Genomic DNA, 17,935 nt, shown 5'->3' on the forward strand with positions numbered 1-17,935 from the left:
GTAATATTCAACTTAAGCACAGATCACAGAAACATTTGTGACTGTGTTTAAAGACTGGGTGTTTCTTCATTATTTAAAAGCCAGGATGGTACCCAATACTCACTTGCAACTAGAGATTGTTCTGTCCATTTTTAGTTTAGTGTACAGACACTATCTGACACAATGGGATATGCTGTATGAGGTAGGGTTATTTAATGACAAGTTTCTACTTACTGCCATAAGGCATAAGAAAGATACCCTGCAGGATGACACAAACATCTCCGAAAAGCTTTAGATGCTAGATTTCAAAATGTTCAGCAACTCTTTCTTAAATCTCCAACTTGCTGCAAACAAAGCTGCAACAGTTTATACTCTCACAGTACTCAGTACTTCAGCAAATGCAGTCAAGTACAATTTGTTTTCAACCGTAGAGTGCAACTAGAGAAAAAGAAAAGTGCCTTTCACAGAAATTGTTCTGGAAGCCAAATCTTCCAAAGTGGGTGCCAGGCCACATCCTCCCAGAGGTCATTCAGTTACAGCAGAAAGGCCTTTCGTTATACCATCTTCACTTCTAATCAGCGCTCTACTTCATGAACTGCAAGATTTTAGACAGAAAATCCAATTTCTTAAACCAACACTTAAAGCTCGCAAGCACCTTCCCCAAGTAACAGAATCTTCAACTTTTATGCTACCATATGGTTCAAAATAACTTGCCTTAAACCACCAAAGGTTCATGGAATCACACAATGCCTCGGGTTGGAAGGGACCTTATAGGTCATCTAGCTCCACCCTCCCTGCCCATGGGCAGGGATTCCATTAAACCAGGTTGCTCCAAGCCCCATCCAACCTGGCCTTGAACACTTCTAGGGACGGGGCATCCGCAACTTCTCCAGGCAGCCTGTTCCAGGGCCTCACCACCTTCCCAGAGGAGAATATCTAATCTAAATCTACTGTTTTTCAGTTTGTAGCCATTCTTATTTGTCCTATCACTACATGCCCATGTAAAAAGTCTCTCTCCATCCTTCTTTTAGGGTTCCTTCAGGTATTGGAAGACCAAAATTAGGTCACCCTACGCTCCAGTCTGAACAAACACAGCTCTCTCACCCTTTCCCCACAGGAGAGGTGTTCCATCCCCCTCTGATTATCTTCATGACCCTACTCTGGGCTCACTCCAATAGGCTAGTGTCCTTCCTGTGCTGGGGACCCCAGACCTGGGCACAGTGCTCCAGGCAGGGTCTCACCAGAGAGGAGTAGAGGGGCAGAATCCCCTCCCTTGCCCTGGTGGCCATGCTGCTTTTAATGCAGCCCAGGACATGCCTGGCTTTCTGGGCTGTGAGCATGAAACATCAGGTCAAGTCTACCAGCACCATCAAGCCCTGCTCTGCAATGGTGTTCTAGATCTGTTCATCCCCCAGCTTTACAAACCATGTTAACAGCCTATTCTGTTAACCCTCACAGGAGATGATGTTCCTTTGATTTATTAAAAATTGAGACAATTATTTAGTATACCCCACACAGCTCAAAGCCATAATCCAAGTGAGGACTTTCCCCCTCCCTCAACTAGAACATGGGAGTGGCTGCATCTTCCAAAACATGTGGTCCTTCAGGTAAACCACAGCTCTGAGAAATGTGTCTTAAAATTTCAACTGGAATAACGAAACTGAATAGAATTCCTGTACATCTAAGTTACATTGTTTTTATCATAATTTAAAAAAAAAAAGTCCTGTATTTGACCATCCATTCTAATTTCTCTACAAGAAACGACCGCTCTGTGATTTGATAGTAGGCACTGTATTGCTCACATGGAACTCAGCCCATAAAACTGTTGCTATTCCATACAGGAGGATGCTGCTTTTTTCTGACCTTTGGGGAGGCCTTGCAAGGCCTCTTTGGGGGGATCACAAAATTTTAACTATGTCTTCAGCTGCTGGGTGATAATTATATGCTAATTATAAGGAATGGGAGAGTCCCTAGAGGAGTCTGTTGGTAAAAATATATTTTTTAAATATGTCAAGGAGTGCCTAGAGGAGAGGATAAATGCGCCTTTTGGAAACATGGTATTTAATTAAATACACGAATACTGACTAAAACCAGATAGTTTAAGTGAAATGCTGAAAAGATTTGGCAGCAAAATACCTTCCATCTTGGAAGCTGCTGATCCTGTATCTGTTTTCATAAGCCATTTAAAAATAGAAAGCCTAATTTCCCTTCTTTATTCAGACGGAGCTCCCATGATCTTTTAACAAGAACTGCAGGATCAAATCAAATGATGAATCACTCACACTTGGGTTATATACCCCTCAAGGTGAACAGCAACATGGTCCAACACCCAGGTGAAAAAGGTCTGTCTCAGATCACTTACAAACTACAAATGCACTTGAAAAAAATACAGATCTTCCTTAAACTCATCCCGCAATAACAAATGCACAATACATTTCTTTCCTCCCAAGATTCACCTCGTTGTATGACAGTGTTAACTTCACCAGTGAGTGAGTGTCAGTTCAGTAGTAGGTCTGAAGTTATTCACCACTGCTCCCGCAAAAGATGTCAGTATTCCTTTTGCCTTCATTACTCTCCACCCAAAGTTTGGACAACACTCTCAGGCACATGGTGGACTCTTGGGGATGGTGCTGTGCAGGGCCAGGAGCTGGACTCGATGATCATTGTGGGATCATCAGCTTACTCTGTGATCTGTGTCACTGAACCCCATGCACAAGTAGTGCCACTGGGTTAGTGGAAGCACACAGGCTACTCCGTAAGGCCACTACGGGTTCCTCCAACCTTTTACAACAAAAATTTAAAATAAAAACTCCAGGGAACATTACATATTGCACAGCCTTTAGGGAATGGACTTGTGTTTTGTGGGTGTACATTGTTCAAAATAATTTACATTCTCATTCTAATGGGAGTGCTGATAACTACTGATACTATTCCAAGCTTTCTAAACTTTTTTGTTAACCTAAAAGAGCACTTGCAAAACCGATGAAAAACAGAGAGTTTAACTGGTAAAAGATTCTGTTAAGCAGGAAAAGCCATTCAAAAATTCCTACTCCTTACCACATGACAAGCCCCTTACACAATACTGTCTGTATTGACTAAAAATAACTTTACTCACAGCTTCCTCAATCTATTTTTAAATATAAACATGCAATTCTGTCACAACTAAATTGCCTCATATGTTAGTGTTCAGTTATTAAAAAAGTAATAAATTAAATTATTGATATAAGAGCATCAATGAAACCAAGTAAGATAGAACATGACAGGGTTCTTCCAGTGACGTTTCTGGGAGGTCCTCCAACTTCTAGAAATAGAAAGGAAAATAACAGATAGAAGTTTTTGAATTACATGCTCGACTAGTTGTAGTTCAAAAATATTATTATTTTGTGCAATATTTTTAGAGCTGGTATCATCAAACTATACATTCATCTTTCTAGCACACTGAGCTACATGCCTAGGTAGCAGTACTACCCAGGAAGAGAGAGACCAGTAGAAGGCTCTCTAGAAAATACACATTTATTAAAAATACACCGACTGACAACACAGGAATATACACCTTCTGGTACATAAGCAGAGTATGTATTTATGAGCTTGCTAATATATCTGCCCAGATAATCAAAAATTTTTAATACACAAAATTATCTCTTGTTTTGTCAACCCATGATTTAAATTTGAAAAGCTTGTTGAATTACACAATGTTATCTGTCCTATAAGGAATGTAAAAATGAGTTTCTAAAAAGTATTTAACAAAATATATTTAAATAATAAATTCAGTTTAATATCCAAAGAGATTCAGCTCTGCAATTATCTGAATTTTGAGAATGTGTCAGTGGTATCACTATCACCTAGACCAGACAGACAAGGATGCTACAATACCCTGGCCACGTGTAACTTTTCCAATAGATCTTTTGAAGACAAAGCAAAACCAGAACACAAAGATCTGCACCCAAAAAGGCTGAGGTACTCACAGAACTACCCTGGTCTGGGGCTTATGAGATGTGTTATAAAATGCATTGGATTCACTACATTTAGCTCACTTTGAAAGGAGTTGATGGTGTTGGAGTCTGTTAATGGAGTCGTTAATCAGAGACACCCTAAACCTCGTGCTTATACAGATAAAAAAATAAATCTAAGACACAGGTACATTGGGTACAGAAGATATACCCACGATAGGGAACTGGGGTGAGGGATATTAATGTGGTTTTGTGCAGAAACAATTCTGCCAGTGACTACTGCTGCTGGGGGTAATTACTAGAGGGGTAGAGCTGGCAAGAAATGCCACTGCCGGATTCTCGGCTGAGGCAGCTTAGCAGGAGAGTCATTTAGGGTAGTAGCTTTATCACCTGGATACATGCGCTAAGACCTGGAGTAAGACCAAAACTGCCTGCAGAGGGTAATAACTCATGTCCTCTGTCATCATAATTCGCATTAAAACCAGTCACCTAAGCTCAAAAGGCTCCAAAACTGCTTTATTGTTTACTTGCTTTTGATTTAAAAACGGACAACATCCACAGAGTGATTTGATCATCTTATATTTTAAAAAAATTATTCCCTTTTTGAGCACTTTATTTCTACTTTGTGATCCAGTTTATGTCTAGCAGTAGTTTAATTCCTGCAAACCCATACAAGATTCCCCATTCCTCTGCTGGGTTGGAATTGTTGTTTTAGCCAGAAAAACAAGACTCACTCCTTTCATCCTCTCTTCTGTCAGGATTTTTTCCGTGCAATACTCCAGACTCATACTGATATGCTAACCAGCACAATAAAGTGCAGCTTTCGTTCCCTTCTTTCTTGTGAAGGTTACACTCTGGCAAAACTCTTAAGCTGTATTTCCTGTACATAAACAACATCCACAGATCTGCCTTAAAATCTGGTTCCAGTAACAGTCTCTCAAGTAATTCCATAATGACTGCTTTTCCACACCACTAACGAATAACAAACTGACTAATAACTCTAGAAAATACAGGTAGATAGATGTTACGCTGCATAGAAGAAAAACTAAGTGAAAAGGTTCACCATTTCAAAAGAACCTGACACAGATAACCTCCTACAAACCAAAAGTAGTAGGTATGATGACAGGAGAAAAAAGTTAGCTCTGCACCTAGCTGGTGAAGGTTCTCACAGTATGCATGATGGAAGAAAGGGGGAGGAAAAAAGAGCTTTTAAAATGACAGTGTTGTACAGACACAGGTCTATAAATCTGATTTCATACCCAAGTTCCAATTTTGTTACACACTATTAAAAATCAACCCTAACCTGATTTAATGGATACCCAAACAAGGGGGAAATTGGATTCCCCAACCGTAACGTACCAGTGACACTGAGTGATACCTAAAAGCAACACGGCTAGTTCCTGTCCTTAATTCATAGCTTGTGCTTCAATTTCAAACCTGCCCTGGGTAGGGAAAAAAAAAAAAAGATGGAATAAAAGCTTACTGCAGATTTTGTGCTTTAAAGATTTATTGAGATAGGGAGACTAAACAGAACTGAAAGCACATACAGTAAACAGCACATAAGGACTTAAAAAAAACTAACCCAACACAACAACAGCCGGTAAGTGGCACACACAAGTTTCTGAACAGGGTGTCTGCTATCACACGCAGCCGCTCATGCTCAGCCGGACACTCCCGTGTCACGCCAGCCAGCCTGCCTCGCGTCCTCCTAGGACGCAAGGGAAAATCCCCGGCTGCCGTGCAGCAGCGATTCAGCACCTCGCTCGCCTGGTGCAAGTCATCAGCCCCCGGGGTGCCTCAGAAACTGCGCGAAGGACTCAGCTGCCCGGGGACCCCGTGAGGGGACGGGAGTGTCAGAGAGACGGAGAAGCGGAGACGGGAGGCCGGGCGGGCTGCTCCCGCCCCCGGTGCGGCGGAGGAACGGGGCCGCACCATGGACAGTGGCTGCCGCCCGCCGCCTCCCCCTGCCCTGCGCCAGCCGCTGCGGGCGCGGCGGGAGGGCGTCCTGCCCGCCCCGGCACCCCGGCCCCGCCGCCGGCCTCGCCTCAACCCGCTCCCCCGGCCCAACAGAAATGCCCCAATCGTAAATACCATTAAGAGGCGATGATCTGCGCCATCTGTCCCTCGGACTTACCGCCCTCTCCACCCCCGGCGCCGCGCCGGATACGAGCTCAGCGAGCACAAAGCGAACGGGGAACCCAGCGGGTGCCCCGGCTCCGCGCCCGCTCCGGACACCTCTGGCCGCCGGAGGGGAGCCCAACCACCTCCCCGCGGGCACTGGCCCCGGTGCCCCAACGGGATCCATTTTGTCGTCTCCCCGTCCTCCCCACTCGGTCCCCGTCACTCCCATGTCGCCCCAGAGCTCCACTTTCTGCACCTCACGGGGAGCACAGCGCGGCCAGCGGTGCCCGGCGCTGCCCCGCGACCACCTGCCCGGACCCCGTCACTCGCCCGCCCGGAGCGCCCCGGCGAGGCCGCCGGGGGGAGGCAGCAGCAGGACTTTCATAATAATAAATTAAACACTTCGGGGCCCGAGCCCGTCCCAGTGGAAATTCCCGTTAGTGGCAGGGGGTGGGGAAGCCCAGCGCCCAGGCGGAGGCTGATTAAATTCTTCCCGGGGAAGGGATTAGCGGGCGAGGGAGCCGGAGTAGCGGAGGCGCGGGGGCTGCTCTCTAACCCGCACCTCTCCGGCACCCCAGCCCGCCCTTCCTCACGCGGGGCGGGGGGAGTGTTCGCTCCGTTCCCCACTCGGGCAGTTTGCCGCCCGCGGCAGGGCCGCGCTGCCGTGCTCCTGCCAGGAGCGCGGGTACCGGCCGCCCCCCCGTCCCGCGACACCTGCTCTCCCGGGAGCGACGGGGATCGGCGCCCCCATCACCCCTCGCGTCTCGGGGACCACTCTTTCCCTCTCCGCCGGCCCCGGGCAGGAGCTCCCCCCTCTCCCTCTCGCTCTCTCTCTCTCTCCCCGGGGCGCAGAGCCCGGTGGCGGGGCTGCCCCGAGCAGGTGGCTCTGCGCGAGCGGCCACCAGCTACCCCGGGGCACCCCGGCGGTGGGGCAGCAGGTGCTGCCGCCTTCCCCGACCCCCTCCCCGAGACCCCCGACCCACCACGAAGCGGAGCTAGCCTGCCCCCCCCTTCCCCCCCCGGCTCTCCCGCCTTCCCCGGGCATCGCCGCCCGCAGGGGAACAAAGAGCCGCAGCCCGGCCCGCTCCCCGCCGGCGGTGCTTACCTGCTGCAGGGCCGCCAGCAGCATCAGCGCCAGCGGCGGCAGGATCCGCGGCGGCGCTCCCGCTACCCGGCACATGGAGGCGAGGAGGGGCGGCGGCAGGGCGGCCCCCAGCAGTTCCGGAGCGCGGCTGGAGCCCGCGGAGCGGGGCGACGGGAGCGGTGGGGAGGGTCGGGCAGCGGCAGCTGCCGGGAGCTGCGGTCGGCGTCTGCCCCCGCCTGCCGGAGCCGGCTGCCGCTCTAGCTCATGGGCAGCGATGCAGCGGAGGGAGAGAGAGCGGGGGGCGGAGGATGGGTGAAACTCAGCTCTGGGTCAGCCTGCTTGTCTCTCTGCCGAGCCCCCTCCGCGGTGCAGAGGGTGGGCAGGAAAGAGGAGGAGGAGGATGGGCGAACAAAAGGCTGGGAGATAAGAAAGAAGTAGTCGCTGCTGCTGCTGCGAGGCCGGTGCGGCGGCGGCTCCCCTCGGCTGGCTGCCTTCCCCACGCCTGGATCGTGCCCGCCTCGCTCCTCCCGCCGGTGCCCCCCAGCGAGCTCGGGCAGGCGGCTCCTCTCAGCGCCTCAGCCCAGGCACGCCAGCACCGCCGCTTCGCCGGCCCCAGCCCTGCTGCATGCTCGCCCCGCACTTTCTCTCTCCCTCTTTCTTCTCCTCCCTCCACCCCTCCCCCTGCAGGCAAAGCCCTCCGCCGAAGCACAATGATAACAATACCCCAGCAGCCTCTGCCTGCCGTGCGCCTGTCTACGCGCTCGCCCGGTGCCTGCCTGCCTGCCTGCCTGTCTGCTGCTGGCAGCTCCCTCTCCGCCTCCCGTCGCTCCCTGCCGGCCGCACGGCCAATGGGAACGGCACGGCACACTGAGCGCCGGGGAAATTCGCCGCTGTGCCTGCGAATAGTGCTGCCCCTCCTCGGTCCCCGGAGAGCGGGCACTGGGGGCAGCGGGGCGGACGCCAGCGCCCGTTGACCGTGCAACGCCAACAGCTAAAGAGCGGGGGAGCGAAATAAATTCCAACCCACACACTTGGTGTACTGCAGTGGTTTGGGGGGCGAGAACTTGCCGGGGAAGGAAGGAGCCGTCCCCGCCGTGCTCGGCAGGGGACAGTCGGTGCAGCGAGAAGCTGATGCCCAGCCCGGGGCTGTGGGACGGCCCTCCCCGCCGCCCGGTGCTAGCGGCTCGGCAAGTTCCGCTCAGCTCTTACTGCTTAGCTTTTTTTTTTTTTTTCAGCCACCCTCCCTCCCCCTCATTCCGTATTTTTTTCTTTTTCCTAAACTACCTGCTGAATTTTATCAGTAAATGTTTTCCAAAGCTTGGCTCGGGCTACAGTCCGCGGGTCCAAAAATGTCATCGTGCGGAACGGAGCCGGGGAGTGCTGCTGAGCGAACAGTTACAGAAGCGAGCACCAGTGCCGGGTCATTGGCGGAGCTGGCACGGATTTTCTCTCAACCGCGGGTCAATCGGCAAAGTTGTTTCGTGTCCATGCATCAGAGCTTCCATCCTGGGACATAGCAAGGGGAGGATTTGTAGGCATTGGCCCCTAGACAATCTCATGAAGTGTTCATTCAAAATGGTGTATTATTTATATTAAAGCACGTTGTTTTACACTTGAACTCGCATGAAAAATACTCTTCCTCCCCCCAGCCCCCCTCCCCGCTTTAGAAGATAATGCAAACCGTCACGCGCAATGTTTTGAAAGGAAACAGCGGATTTGCTTTTGTATTTTTGTCGGGGAAAGGCGGGGTAAGTACGTGCTTTTACGATGCTGATTTCATTAGCCTGGGAATTGAAAATAGCGGTCACTCGTGAGCTGCCATGCAGCTGCGTACCCAAGGCAGGGGGCAGGCAGGGAAGGCCCCGGAGCTGCGGGGCGATGCGCGCCCGCCGGTGCCAGCGCCTGTGCCTGTCCCTGTGCTGGTGCCAGCGCCTGTCCCTGTGCCTGTCCCTGTGCCGGTGCCAGCGCCTGTCCCTGTGCCGGTGCCGCAGCCGCGCCGCCCGCCGCCTCCGCGGGGCAGAGCAGCGCCCAGGCACGGAGCGAGCCGCACGCCACCTGCGAGGCTCCAACACCAAATGAGGCTGAGCCGAGCAGAGGCGGCCTCAACTAGGAAATACAGACCCCCTCGGCCACACCCCGCCCTTCCCGTGCCTCTTTAAAGTTGTAGCCCGTGCGAGTGTACCGATCCCAAGAGTTGTGAAGAACAATGAGAGAGGGAAAGTACGGCTGGTCATGAGTTTCTGGATTAAAATTTAGCCAAAGACACAGGGAAAGTAAGCAAGAAGGGCACAGCTGAGGTTTGTATCCTGTTACAAGGGCCAGTTTCCCGGGTTTGCACCTGATGGAGCACGTGTTTGGTCTTTTTAGCAATTCTGAGAGAAATGCTTGGATTTGCTGTTATGAAACAGTGACTTTCCCTGAGTAACAGCGTCCTGTTTGTATCTTCTGATAGGCAAGCAAAATATTAGCATTTACTAATGGCTGTATTCGAGCATTTATTCACTTTTAGAAGTGTTTTGCAGAATGCAAAGCGCACATTATAAACTACTCCATAAACCAGCTGTCTGATGAGAATAATTACCTGTCACCTAAATGAGCCTGGCCCCTCACATCCTTCAACCCATCCATCCCTAAAGGCCTGAAAACTAAAGGCTCTGCAGCATTTCTGGAAAGTAACCAGATCTGAGCTCTGGCTGCTGCTTCTTATGGTTCTACTGCTGCCTTTAAATTTACTTGGCAGGAATAGCAACACTAGCAGAAAAATTGCTCTCACCAACATCATTTTACTGAATCTTCTAGCCTTGACCATGTTTGAATCACACAGTGGGCCTGATTCAAACTCATTTACTTAGAACCAAAACTTTCCTCTGGCTCATAGTTCCCTACTTTTGGATATTGTGATAAAAAGATGAGAGAGCAGGGGTGGGTAATACCTTCTGAACCACATCTCCTTATGTTGAGAGGCATTTTTTTGGGAGAGCAGAGCAGAGGAGAAAATTGTGTGTTTCTTCCACACGTGAATGACTCCTCAGGGAATCCTTCATCTGTAGCGCAAACCCAAGAAAACAGGGCTTTTTTTTTTTTTCTAATCCACAAAAATAGTCTATCATTAAGTAGGCATAGCTGGAAATTCAGAGTTAGTACTGCTACTAGATTGAGATTGTCAACTTTTTTCACGTGTATCATGCAAAAGCCAGCAAACAGTGGCAATTTCTGGCCAAGATTCAAAGAAGTGATTTAGAAGTCAAAGTGTTGATCTCCCAGTTCAGCCTCAGATTGCATTTATGACTGTGTTTTAACTAGTATGAAAATAGTGGACATAAGTTAATGTTTAAACTAGGAGATCTCAAGGGCTTCCAGAAAAACCTTTTTAAAATTCCATGATTGAGTTGAAGAGAGTATTAGGGTAATTCCCATGTTAGTCATGGAGTTGAGTCTCTCTTTCAACTTGTCCAAATTAATTTTCATTCCTAAGGTTCATAAAAATTCTGTAAAAAATGAATGGTTTCAATTTGGAATATACTAGATTGCTCATGGCTTCAAATATTTTGGAAAAAGAGACCCTTTCCCTTGTGGGTCTATTCTTACATTTAATCTGCCAGGTACTGCCACTATTACTCCTCTCCTCAATTCAAATTATGCAGATTAAGTACTTTACTGACAGTTTAGGTCCTGATCTGACATTTATACGTGTGATCTTAGCAAGTTGAGTTACACTGCACACATGCATACTCCTGTTCATATGTCTTAAGTATTTACTAGGTGGAAGGATAGATATATTGCTCAAAAGTACTAAGGGCATATTAGTTTTTGCCCAGTCTTCTTGTATTCTTCATGGCAATATAAAGAAATATTTTGATTTTTTTTAAAAAAACAAAACAAAACCAAATCGCACAATTAATGGGTCTGAGGACATTCAAAGCTTATTCATGAGTTTTATCACAATAGTGGGAAAAGCAGTGAATATTTTTTACTATGACACAAAGGCTGCACACACTATCAGCTAATCCAGATAAATTCTTTTAACAGAAAAGGAAGAAGCACTGACAAAAACAAAAATCCAGCTTTTTAGGAATGTGATTTTTAACTTGTGTTCTGTTGTCATCCTAAGACTCCAGATTTGTTTTGAATAGTCTGTGACAGGCAATGGGGAAAAAGCATATTTGTATATTCTCTATAGCAACTTCACACATGTGAAATTCCTAAGGGGAGGGAGATTTTTCTGAATAGTAGGATTGTTAGTTGTTGGCACCACATGAAAATGATTTATTGCTTTAGGAAGTAAATAATCATGTATGGCCAAGGAGAATGCAGTTTTATATAGATAGCATCAAGTGGGTAAGAAAAACTGAGTGACATAGATACTAAAACAGCCTAAATATTGTAAAAATTGGAATAATTAAAATGTTAGTGCTGCTGTCTTTCTCTTCGGTAAAATAAGTATGACTGAATTATTTGATCTGAGTGTTGGGGTTTTGTAATATGCTTTCTCATATTGATCATGTTGATCACCTGTGTGAAATAAAACCCCAATAAGTTCTAATTGTCATTTTATTTAGGGAAGTAGTCTCAGAAAGAGGAAAAGAAAAAAGGTGGCCTTAGCAGTAAGTAATATTTATTTGACTGTATCTTGTAATTTCTTACAGAACTTAACCAATTTATCCTGATGGGCTTATCTATCATTACTTAAGATGCATGGCTCTACATGTTTCTCCAGATTGTTTCTTGCATCAAGACAATGCAAGACATGGAAAGGTAGCTACAGCTGCAGCATTAGTGGGCTGTTATGCTCAACTTTGACAATCAGCTGGGTTAGGATAGAAAAGTGTAGCATACAGCAGTTCTTTTTCTGCTTTGGCAAACCTCAGCAGCATTTATCTCTTTTTATTGAGATATACATGTTTGTGTGTGTGTATGTACACATGCATATATATATATATATATATATGTATATGATTTGGTAGAAAAGGATTTTCTTTTCCCTTTTTTGATAAGTAAGTTGTATCCATCACCATAGTTATATTTCTGTTAATTGCTACTGAATTTTGTAAAGGATTTCTCTGTGGAGAAGAAGCTGAGCATATGTAATCCAGATGTGATACAATATATTTGCATATTGTGTAATCGGCTTCATGTTTGTATCCTTAGTGTGAGGATCTGGGATCAACATATTCAAGATGATTGCTTGCATTTCATTCTTCCAGGAATCTCATTCAGCATCACTGCCCACTGTCTGCAAGTAGTTTGGCATGGAGAGTTTCTATTGAAAATCAAGACCTTCTGATCAGCATAGCATGTCTGTTCAGTGGGATAGCTTAAAAAAAATCTTTTCCAGAGCAAGGCTTTAATCATGTGGTGTGATAAAGGATGATCAACTTGGAACTGATGATCGACTGAAGGGATGATGACTTTTAACAAGGGTGTATGATGATTTCTGATCTCCCCAACAGAAAGTTTTAGAGTTTCACAGAGCTACTTCATATTTGATTAGGCCAGTAGGAAGAGGTCAACTTGCTTCTTAAAAAGCTAGCTTCAGTAAATACTTTTAAAAATTATTATTTATGATTTGAAGTATTTCCTTTTTCTTGATTGGCTTTCCAATGATATCAAGTAATAATTTTATTGTCTTGGGATCAGAAGTCTCGACTTCTTTTCTGATTTATGCAGTCTGCAGAGTTCCAGACTCCCTCTTTAGCCATAACCAGAATCCACTCATGTAAATGAAGCTGTTGATTTGTCTGAAGAGGTATGTATGTAACACCTTCAAAAAAGAAACAAAGAAATTTCTGAAAGATAAATCTTACTATTCCTGACTTCTATGTAATAAAAATTAAGAAACTCTAACCCTAGTTGTTTGTAGTAAACCAGCACAGAAAGATAATAATTTAATGAAATTTTAATAATTTGCTTTAATAAAATTGTAAGAGCTGTCATTGTGGATTTCATTATTAAATAGAATTTTTACCACCTATAGGTAGATTTGCCTAATATTTTCTATCACCAAATCTTATTTTCATTTACTGTAGTGTTTATTTTAGTTAACAAGTTTCAATTCTCTGGACCGGCTGTTTCAAGCCAAGTGCTTTTTGAAAACTTCAGAAAAATCCTTTGTCCTTTTAGAAGAATGAGATCAACTAAAACAAGGTATTTTATTTTTCTGGAAAAATTCTTGTTGCCGTCTCAGAGATTTTACTCCGGGCTCTGAAGCACAGAGCCTAACTTTGGGAGGGGCATGATTCTTATGTTGAGGTTGTGCCTTTTTCAATTGCTGTTGGCCAGAATCTGGCATTTTTACAGATCTGCAAATTATGATGTTACAGTTCAGAGGAGTTTCACAGCTATATCCCCTGACAGATCCATCTGCATCCAATATACCCCCTATTCCCCCAACAACTGCTATTTTGCAAATATTCTGCAAACAAGCCATCTTCATAGAACAAGTCAGCATCCCTTATTTTAAGACTGGAGGAGATGCTCTGGATTTTCCAATACTTTCTGTTTGATTAAGCACTGGAGAGATGGTAGGGACTGTCTATGTTCATGAGTTTGTTGCTCCCTTGAAAGGCCCAGGGGAGGAGCTGGGTCTGACTGATGTATCACAGGGCAAGCTGAAGGGAAGTGTTGAGGCACTACTTCTATTGCATGCAATACTGGGGGGAAAAAAATGTAGTGCTTACATATTTTCTCAAAAAGCAACAGAAACATACAACTTCCTCTATCCAGTGTAGAAACTGTGTTGTTAATATAAACTGTAGATATCTTCTTTTCTCATGGATTATAATAGCGATAATTATGTTTTCCATTGGAAACCTGAAGGTAGGATATGAAATGGCCCAGAATTATGACATGGTTGATATGCTGTTGATATCCTTTTCTGATTCAAGGAAAGAAAGTGCAGTTAGGAAAACTGAGTTTTCTATCACAATGTTCTCAAAAATTGCAGAAGGATTCATGCAGCAGTGCAAAACACACACGTTACAACAGATTCAGGAAGTTTAGAGCAGCAAACTTAGGAAATTGTAGATTCAAGCATCTGAATTTTTTATCAACAAGTAGATTAATAATAGTAGTTCTCTTATTAAAAACCTTTACAATTTGTCTGCAAAAATTCAGTCCAGGTTAAAATTAGGCATGCAGTGAAGTAGCCATGCAGAAATACTTTACATACTTGCAGAGAAATCTGGTGATTTAAAAAAATCCTCCTGTTTTTTGAATCATTTTTACATTAGTGGAGTTCAAGAATGGCTTTCATCTTTCAAATGACATTTTGGAGATCGTCTATATATTTTGCAGCAATGCAAGCCTCAGTTATCCCCAAATGCTATTTGAATTTATGTGATGGGATCATTAACCTGAACTTTAGGAAGTCTCTAAAGATTTATTCTGAGGGGAAGAGTATTCTCCCTTGGTTACCTTAGACCCCTGGCAGCGTCAAAACTTGGGTTTTTGTCCTCACAGTGCCAAGTATGTCCTGTGAAAAGTCTGATCTCTGCAGGCACAGCTGTGTCTGCAGCTAAGCTCTTCAAACATAACAAAACAAAAAAAAAGAAAAAAGGCAGAAAAAAAGGCTTTTTTGCATGGCACTGTAGTTTGCTACTGCTAACAGCTGCACACCTTGTCTCTTCCCAAGAGGTCTCCATCCTCAGAGGTGAGGGGAACATGTGCTTTTACCTCTCTTCATCAGTTTGTTAGCTCAGACACTCCAACAGCCACACGAACTGAACAGCTGAGCGCTGCCCCCAGGTAGCTACTTGGCAGAGGATTCGAAAAAAGCATGGTGACTCTGAGGCCAAGGAGCAGCAGGGTTGTTTGGATCAAGGTGTTAACTACTGTCATGGCAAGATGAGACAGGGCTCTTTTGTCAAAGCCCTAAATCTACGTCCTTCCTGCTTATAAACACCACTGTGCTGCTTCTCACCTCTGGATCAATGGGAGTTCCCAAGGGCTTGTCATGTTCAAAAGTTTGTCCATTTTTTTCCTCAGAGTCTTAACAAAGGTATTTAGGAATTGAAATTAAGGTTTTTTTGTTTGTGGGTGGTTTTTTTTTTGTTTTTGTTTTTTTGTTGGCTTGTTTGTTTTTTTAACTGTAGCCTAATTTATTTTCTTGGTTAAAGAGCACAATTCAGTACATGTACAGATTCTGAAAACAACTAACTACCTATTTTAAAAAAAATCTATGATTTTAGTTCTTTGGCTTTAAAACAAAAGCTCTTTTTCTCCGCTGCTAATGGATCATATTCATTGTTTTTTTATATTTTCTGAAGTCAGAAGGGGCCATTTTAATAATTTATTTTGACTTCATCAAAGCACAGGCTTAAAAATATTACCTAGTAGTTTTCCTAACAAAGCCAAGAACTTGTGCAGAGCTAGGGGAGGTTTTTAAGGCAGACACAGAAGCTTGACTTTGACAGAATCCAGCACAAGTCTTGTTACAGTTACATTTTCCCAGTGAATGCCGTTCTTCTGTGAGAAGTCTCACTTCAACAAGTCAGAGAGAGACACTTTTCCCACCTAGGCCTTTCTTTGAACCACTGTGCAGAGGGTGCAGTATCAGCTGCTGCTACAACCTCGTCTGCTCACAGTTCCTGAGCTGCAGGCAACAGCAGGGAGCTCAGCATGGACTAAACACCCAAGTGTTCCCTTTGATTTGCAGAAGGATTTTGCATCCAGTGCTGAGCTTTGTGCTGCTGCCACCCAGTTTGATGCTCCTGCAGTGGTACCTACATTGCTCCATGGCTATTGCATAGCCAAGAAGGCTTTCTGGAGAAAAACAAATAAATACTGAAAATGCTTATATGCTTCACAGGGTTTGTAGTCAGGCATTCTTTATGCATGCTTGTGATTTACCTTAAAATTGTTGCTTTGGAAATGTTATGTGTCTTAGATTAAATGAAGAAAAGTATAGGCTGCCTTTTGACATAATACTGGTTATAAAACGTTACCGGAGTAGTTGCTGCCTAAATTGGATATTTATCCTTTCCCACAAAAGAATCCAATTTTCATTTAAAACTTACTGGTGATGGAGAGTCTAATGTCGCCTGTACAAGTTGCATAGGATGGTTACCCTTCTCTTTAACAGTGCCTCAGATTAATGTCATAGACTTATAGAATGGTTTGGGTTGGAAGGGGCCTTAAAGATCATCTGGTTTCAGCCCATTTGCTGTGGTCAGGGACATCTTTCACTAGATCAGGCTGCTCAGAGCTCCATCTAGCCTGGCCTTGTACACTTCCAGGGAAGCAACGAGTAAGCTGTTTTTATCTAACTTGTCTAATTTCTAGGCATTCAGTCTTGTTGCTTTTTTCAGCACTGAAAGAGTTAACTTTTTCATGTGTCTGTTCACTGTATTGGAACTACACACCAGTTACCTTTGATAGTTGAAGCTTTTCCTCATTAAGCTAACTAAATCAAAGTCTGGGTATTTCATTAAATACATAGTTCCCAATAATTTAATAAATGTTCCAGTTCTTCCCTGACCCTCTAAATTTTAACATGCTGCTTGAAATGCTGGTACTAGAACTGCACTCTGTATTTCACCAGCAGCTGTAGTCATTTGGAAAACAGAAGTAATACATGTACCAGACTCCTACTCAATGCTCCCATGTTAACAGATCTAGTGATCATATTAACCCTTGCATCACACCCTTGCTTTGGTTACCAGATAACTCCCAGTCAGAACCAGTTTCCCAGAATAATATCTTTTGCTCAGAAACACACCCTTCAATATTTGCTCTCCGGCAACTGACTTTTACAGGAAGAACCCTCATTTTCCTTTGCACTGAAGCTTTTGTAAATACATTCTCTGCAGTTCCACTCCTGGCAGTTTTCCACTTACATCCCACGCTCATCACTTTACATCTCTCTGTATTCTCTCCTGACACTGATTTGGAGTCATCATGACCAGATTGCCTTTGCAAATAAATATCCTTTGGAAGGCAGGAGTGCTGATAAATAATGCTGAGTTTCCATATCCATTAAAGCAGCCATGTCCCCTTTGATTCTGCTTGAACATATCATAAGCTTCTGAAGAGTAGAATGTGTAATCCCACCTGGAGATGAGTCAGTACACATACAGGATAGTACTGTAAACACATGCAGGATTTTCAGAACTAGTGAAAAAATCCCTCCAAATATGGGTCCTTGTGGCAATGCAAAGAAATGGCAACAAAGGAATGGAAGGATGAGAACAGAAGAGAACTGATGATGACTGTACCACAGTTGTGAGGAGCCTGGATGTTGGTTGCATCAAACCAAAGAATCATATAGTGTTTATTTATCCATCAAACCCACAACTGATATGATCCATGGCTGTAACTTTCCATTGTATGCATTAGGTTCCAGGTCTTGGGTTGGCTTAGAGTTCTGTTCATGCATATTTCTTTGCCTCACATGTGTTCTTTCCTGGTGCTATTACTTCCCTAGAGTTAGGGATCTGGGTAAGCACCATAAACTTCAGCCTGGACAGGAGCAACATTTTAATTTTGGAAAGGGTTAATTCTTTCAGTGGCTTTTGAACATTTTGCATACACATCCATATTATTACTCAGCCCCTCTATTCACAGTACTGGCTCTTCTCAAGGAGTACCAGGGAAACAAAAGTCTGGCAATATTTGTTGCTGAAGACAGTATTTCAATAGAATCATAGAATTAAGTCTAACTGATGGTGCACTCAGTTCCCTTGTCCAAATAATTGATAAAGATATTAAACAGGACTGGCTCCACCTCTGAGCCCTGGGGAGCACCACTGGTAACCAGTTGCCACCTGAATGTAATTCCATTCACCACCACTGCTGGGTCTGCCCA

The 17,935-nt window shown here is 44.9% G+C and overlaps 1 protein-coding gene across 3 annotated transcripts in view; it reads right to left on the minus strand.

Moving 5' to 3' along the window:
- The window catches only part of CDH2 (cadherin 2), a 115,664-nt gene extending 108,373 nt beyond the window's left edge, over positions 1–7,291 (minus strand). The window contains exon 1 of one of the 3 annotated variants that reach the window (XM_085052735.1): positions 7,156–7,291. In XM_085052735.1, coding sequence (XP_084908861.1) covers positions 7,156–7,230 — 75 coding nt within the window. In that variant the 5' untranslated portion in view covers positions 7,231–7,291. Of the gene's footprint in view, positions 1–4,663; positions 4,733–6,063; positions 6,299–7,155 lie in introns of those variants that run through there. The other 2 variants (XM_085052734.1, XM_085052736.1) reach the window with 2 other exon arrangements.
- Positions 7,292–17,935: the final 10,644 nt, after the last annotated feature.

The sequence above is a fragment of the Lichenostomus cassidix genome, chromosome 2 (genome assembly GCF_008360975.1).
Source record: "Lichenostomus cassidix isolate B80296 chromosome 2, HeHo_3.0, whole genome shotgun sequence".
NCBI lineage: Eukaryota > Metazoa > Chordata > Aves > Passeriformes > Meliphagidae > Lichenostomus > Lichenostomus cassidix.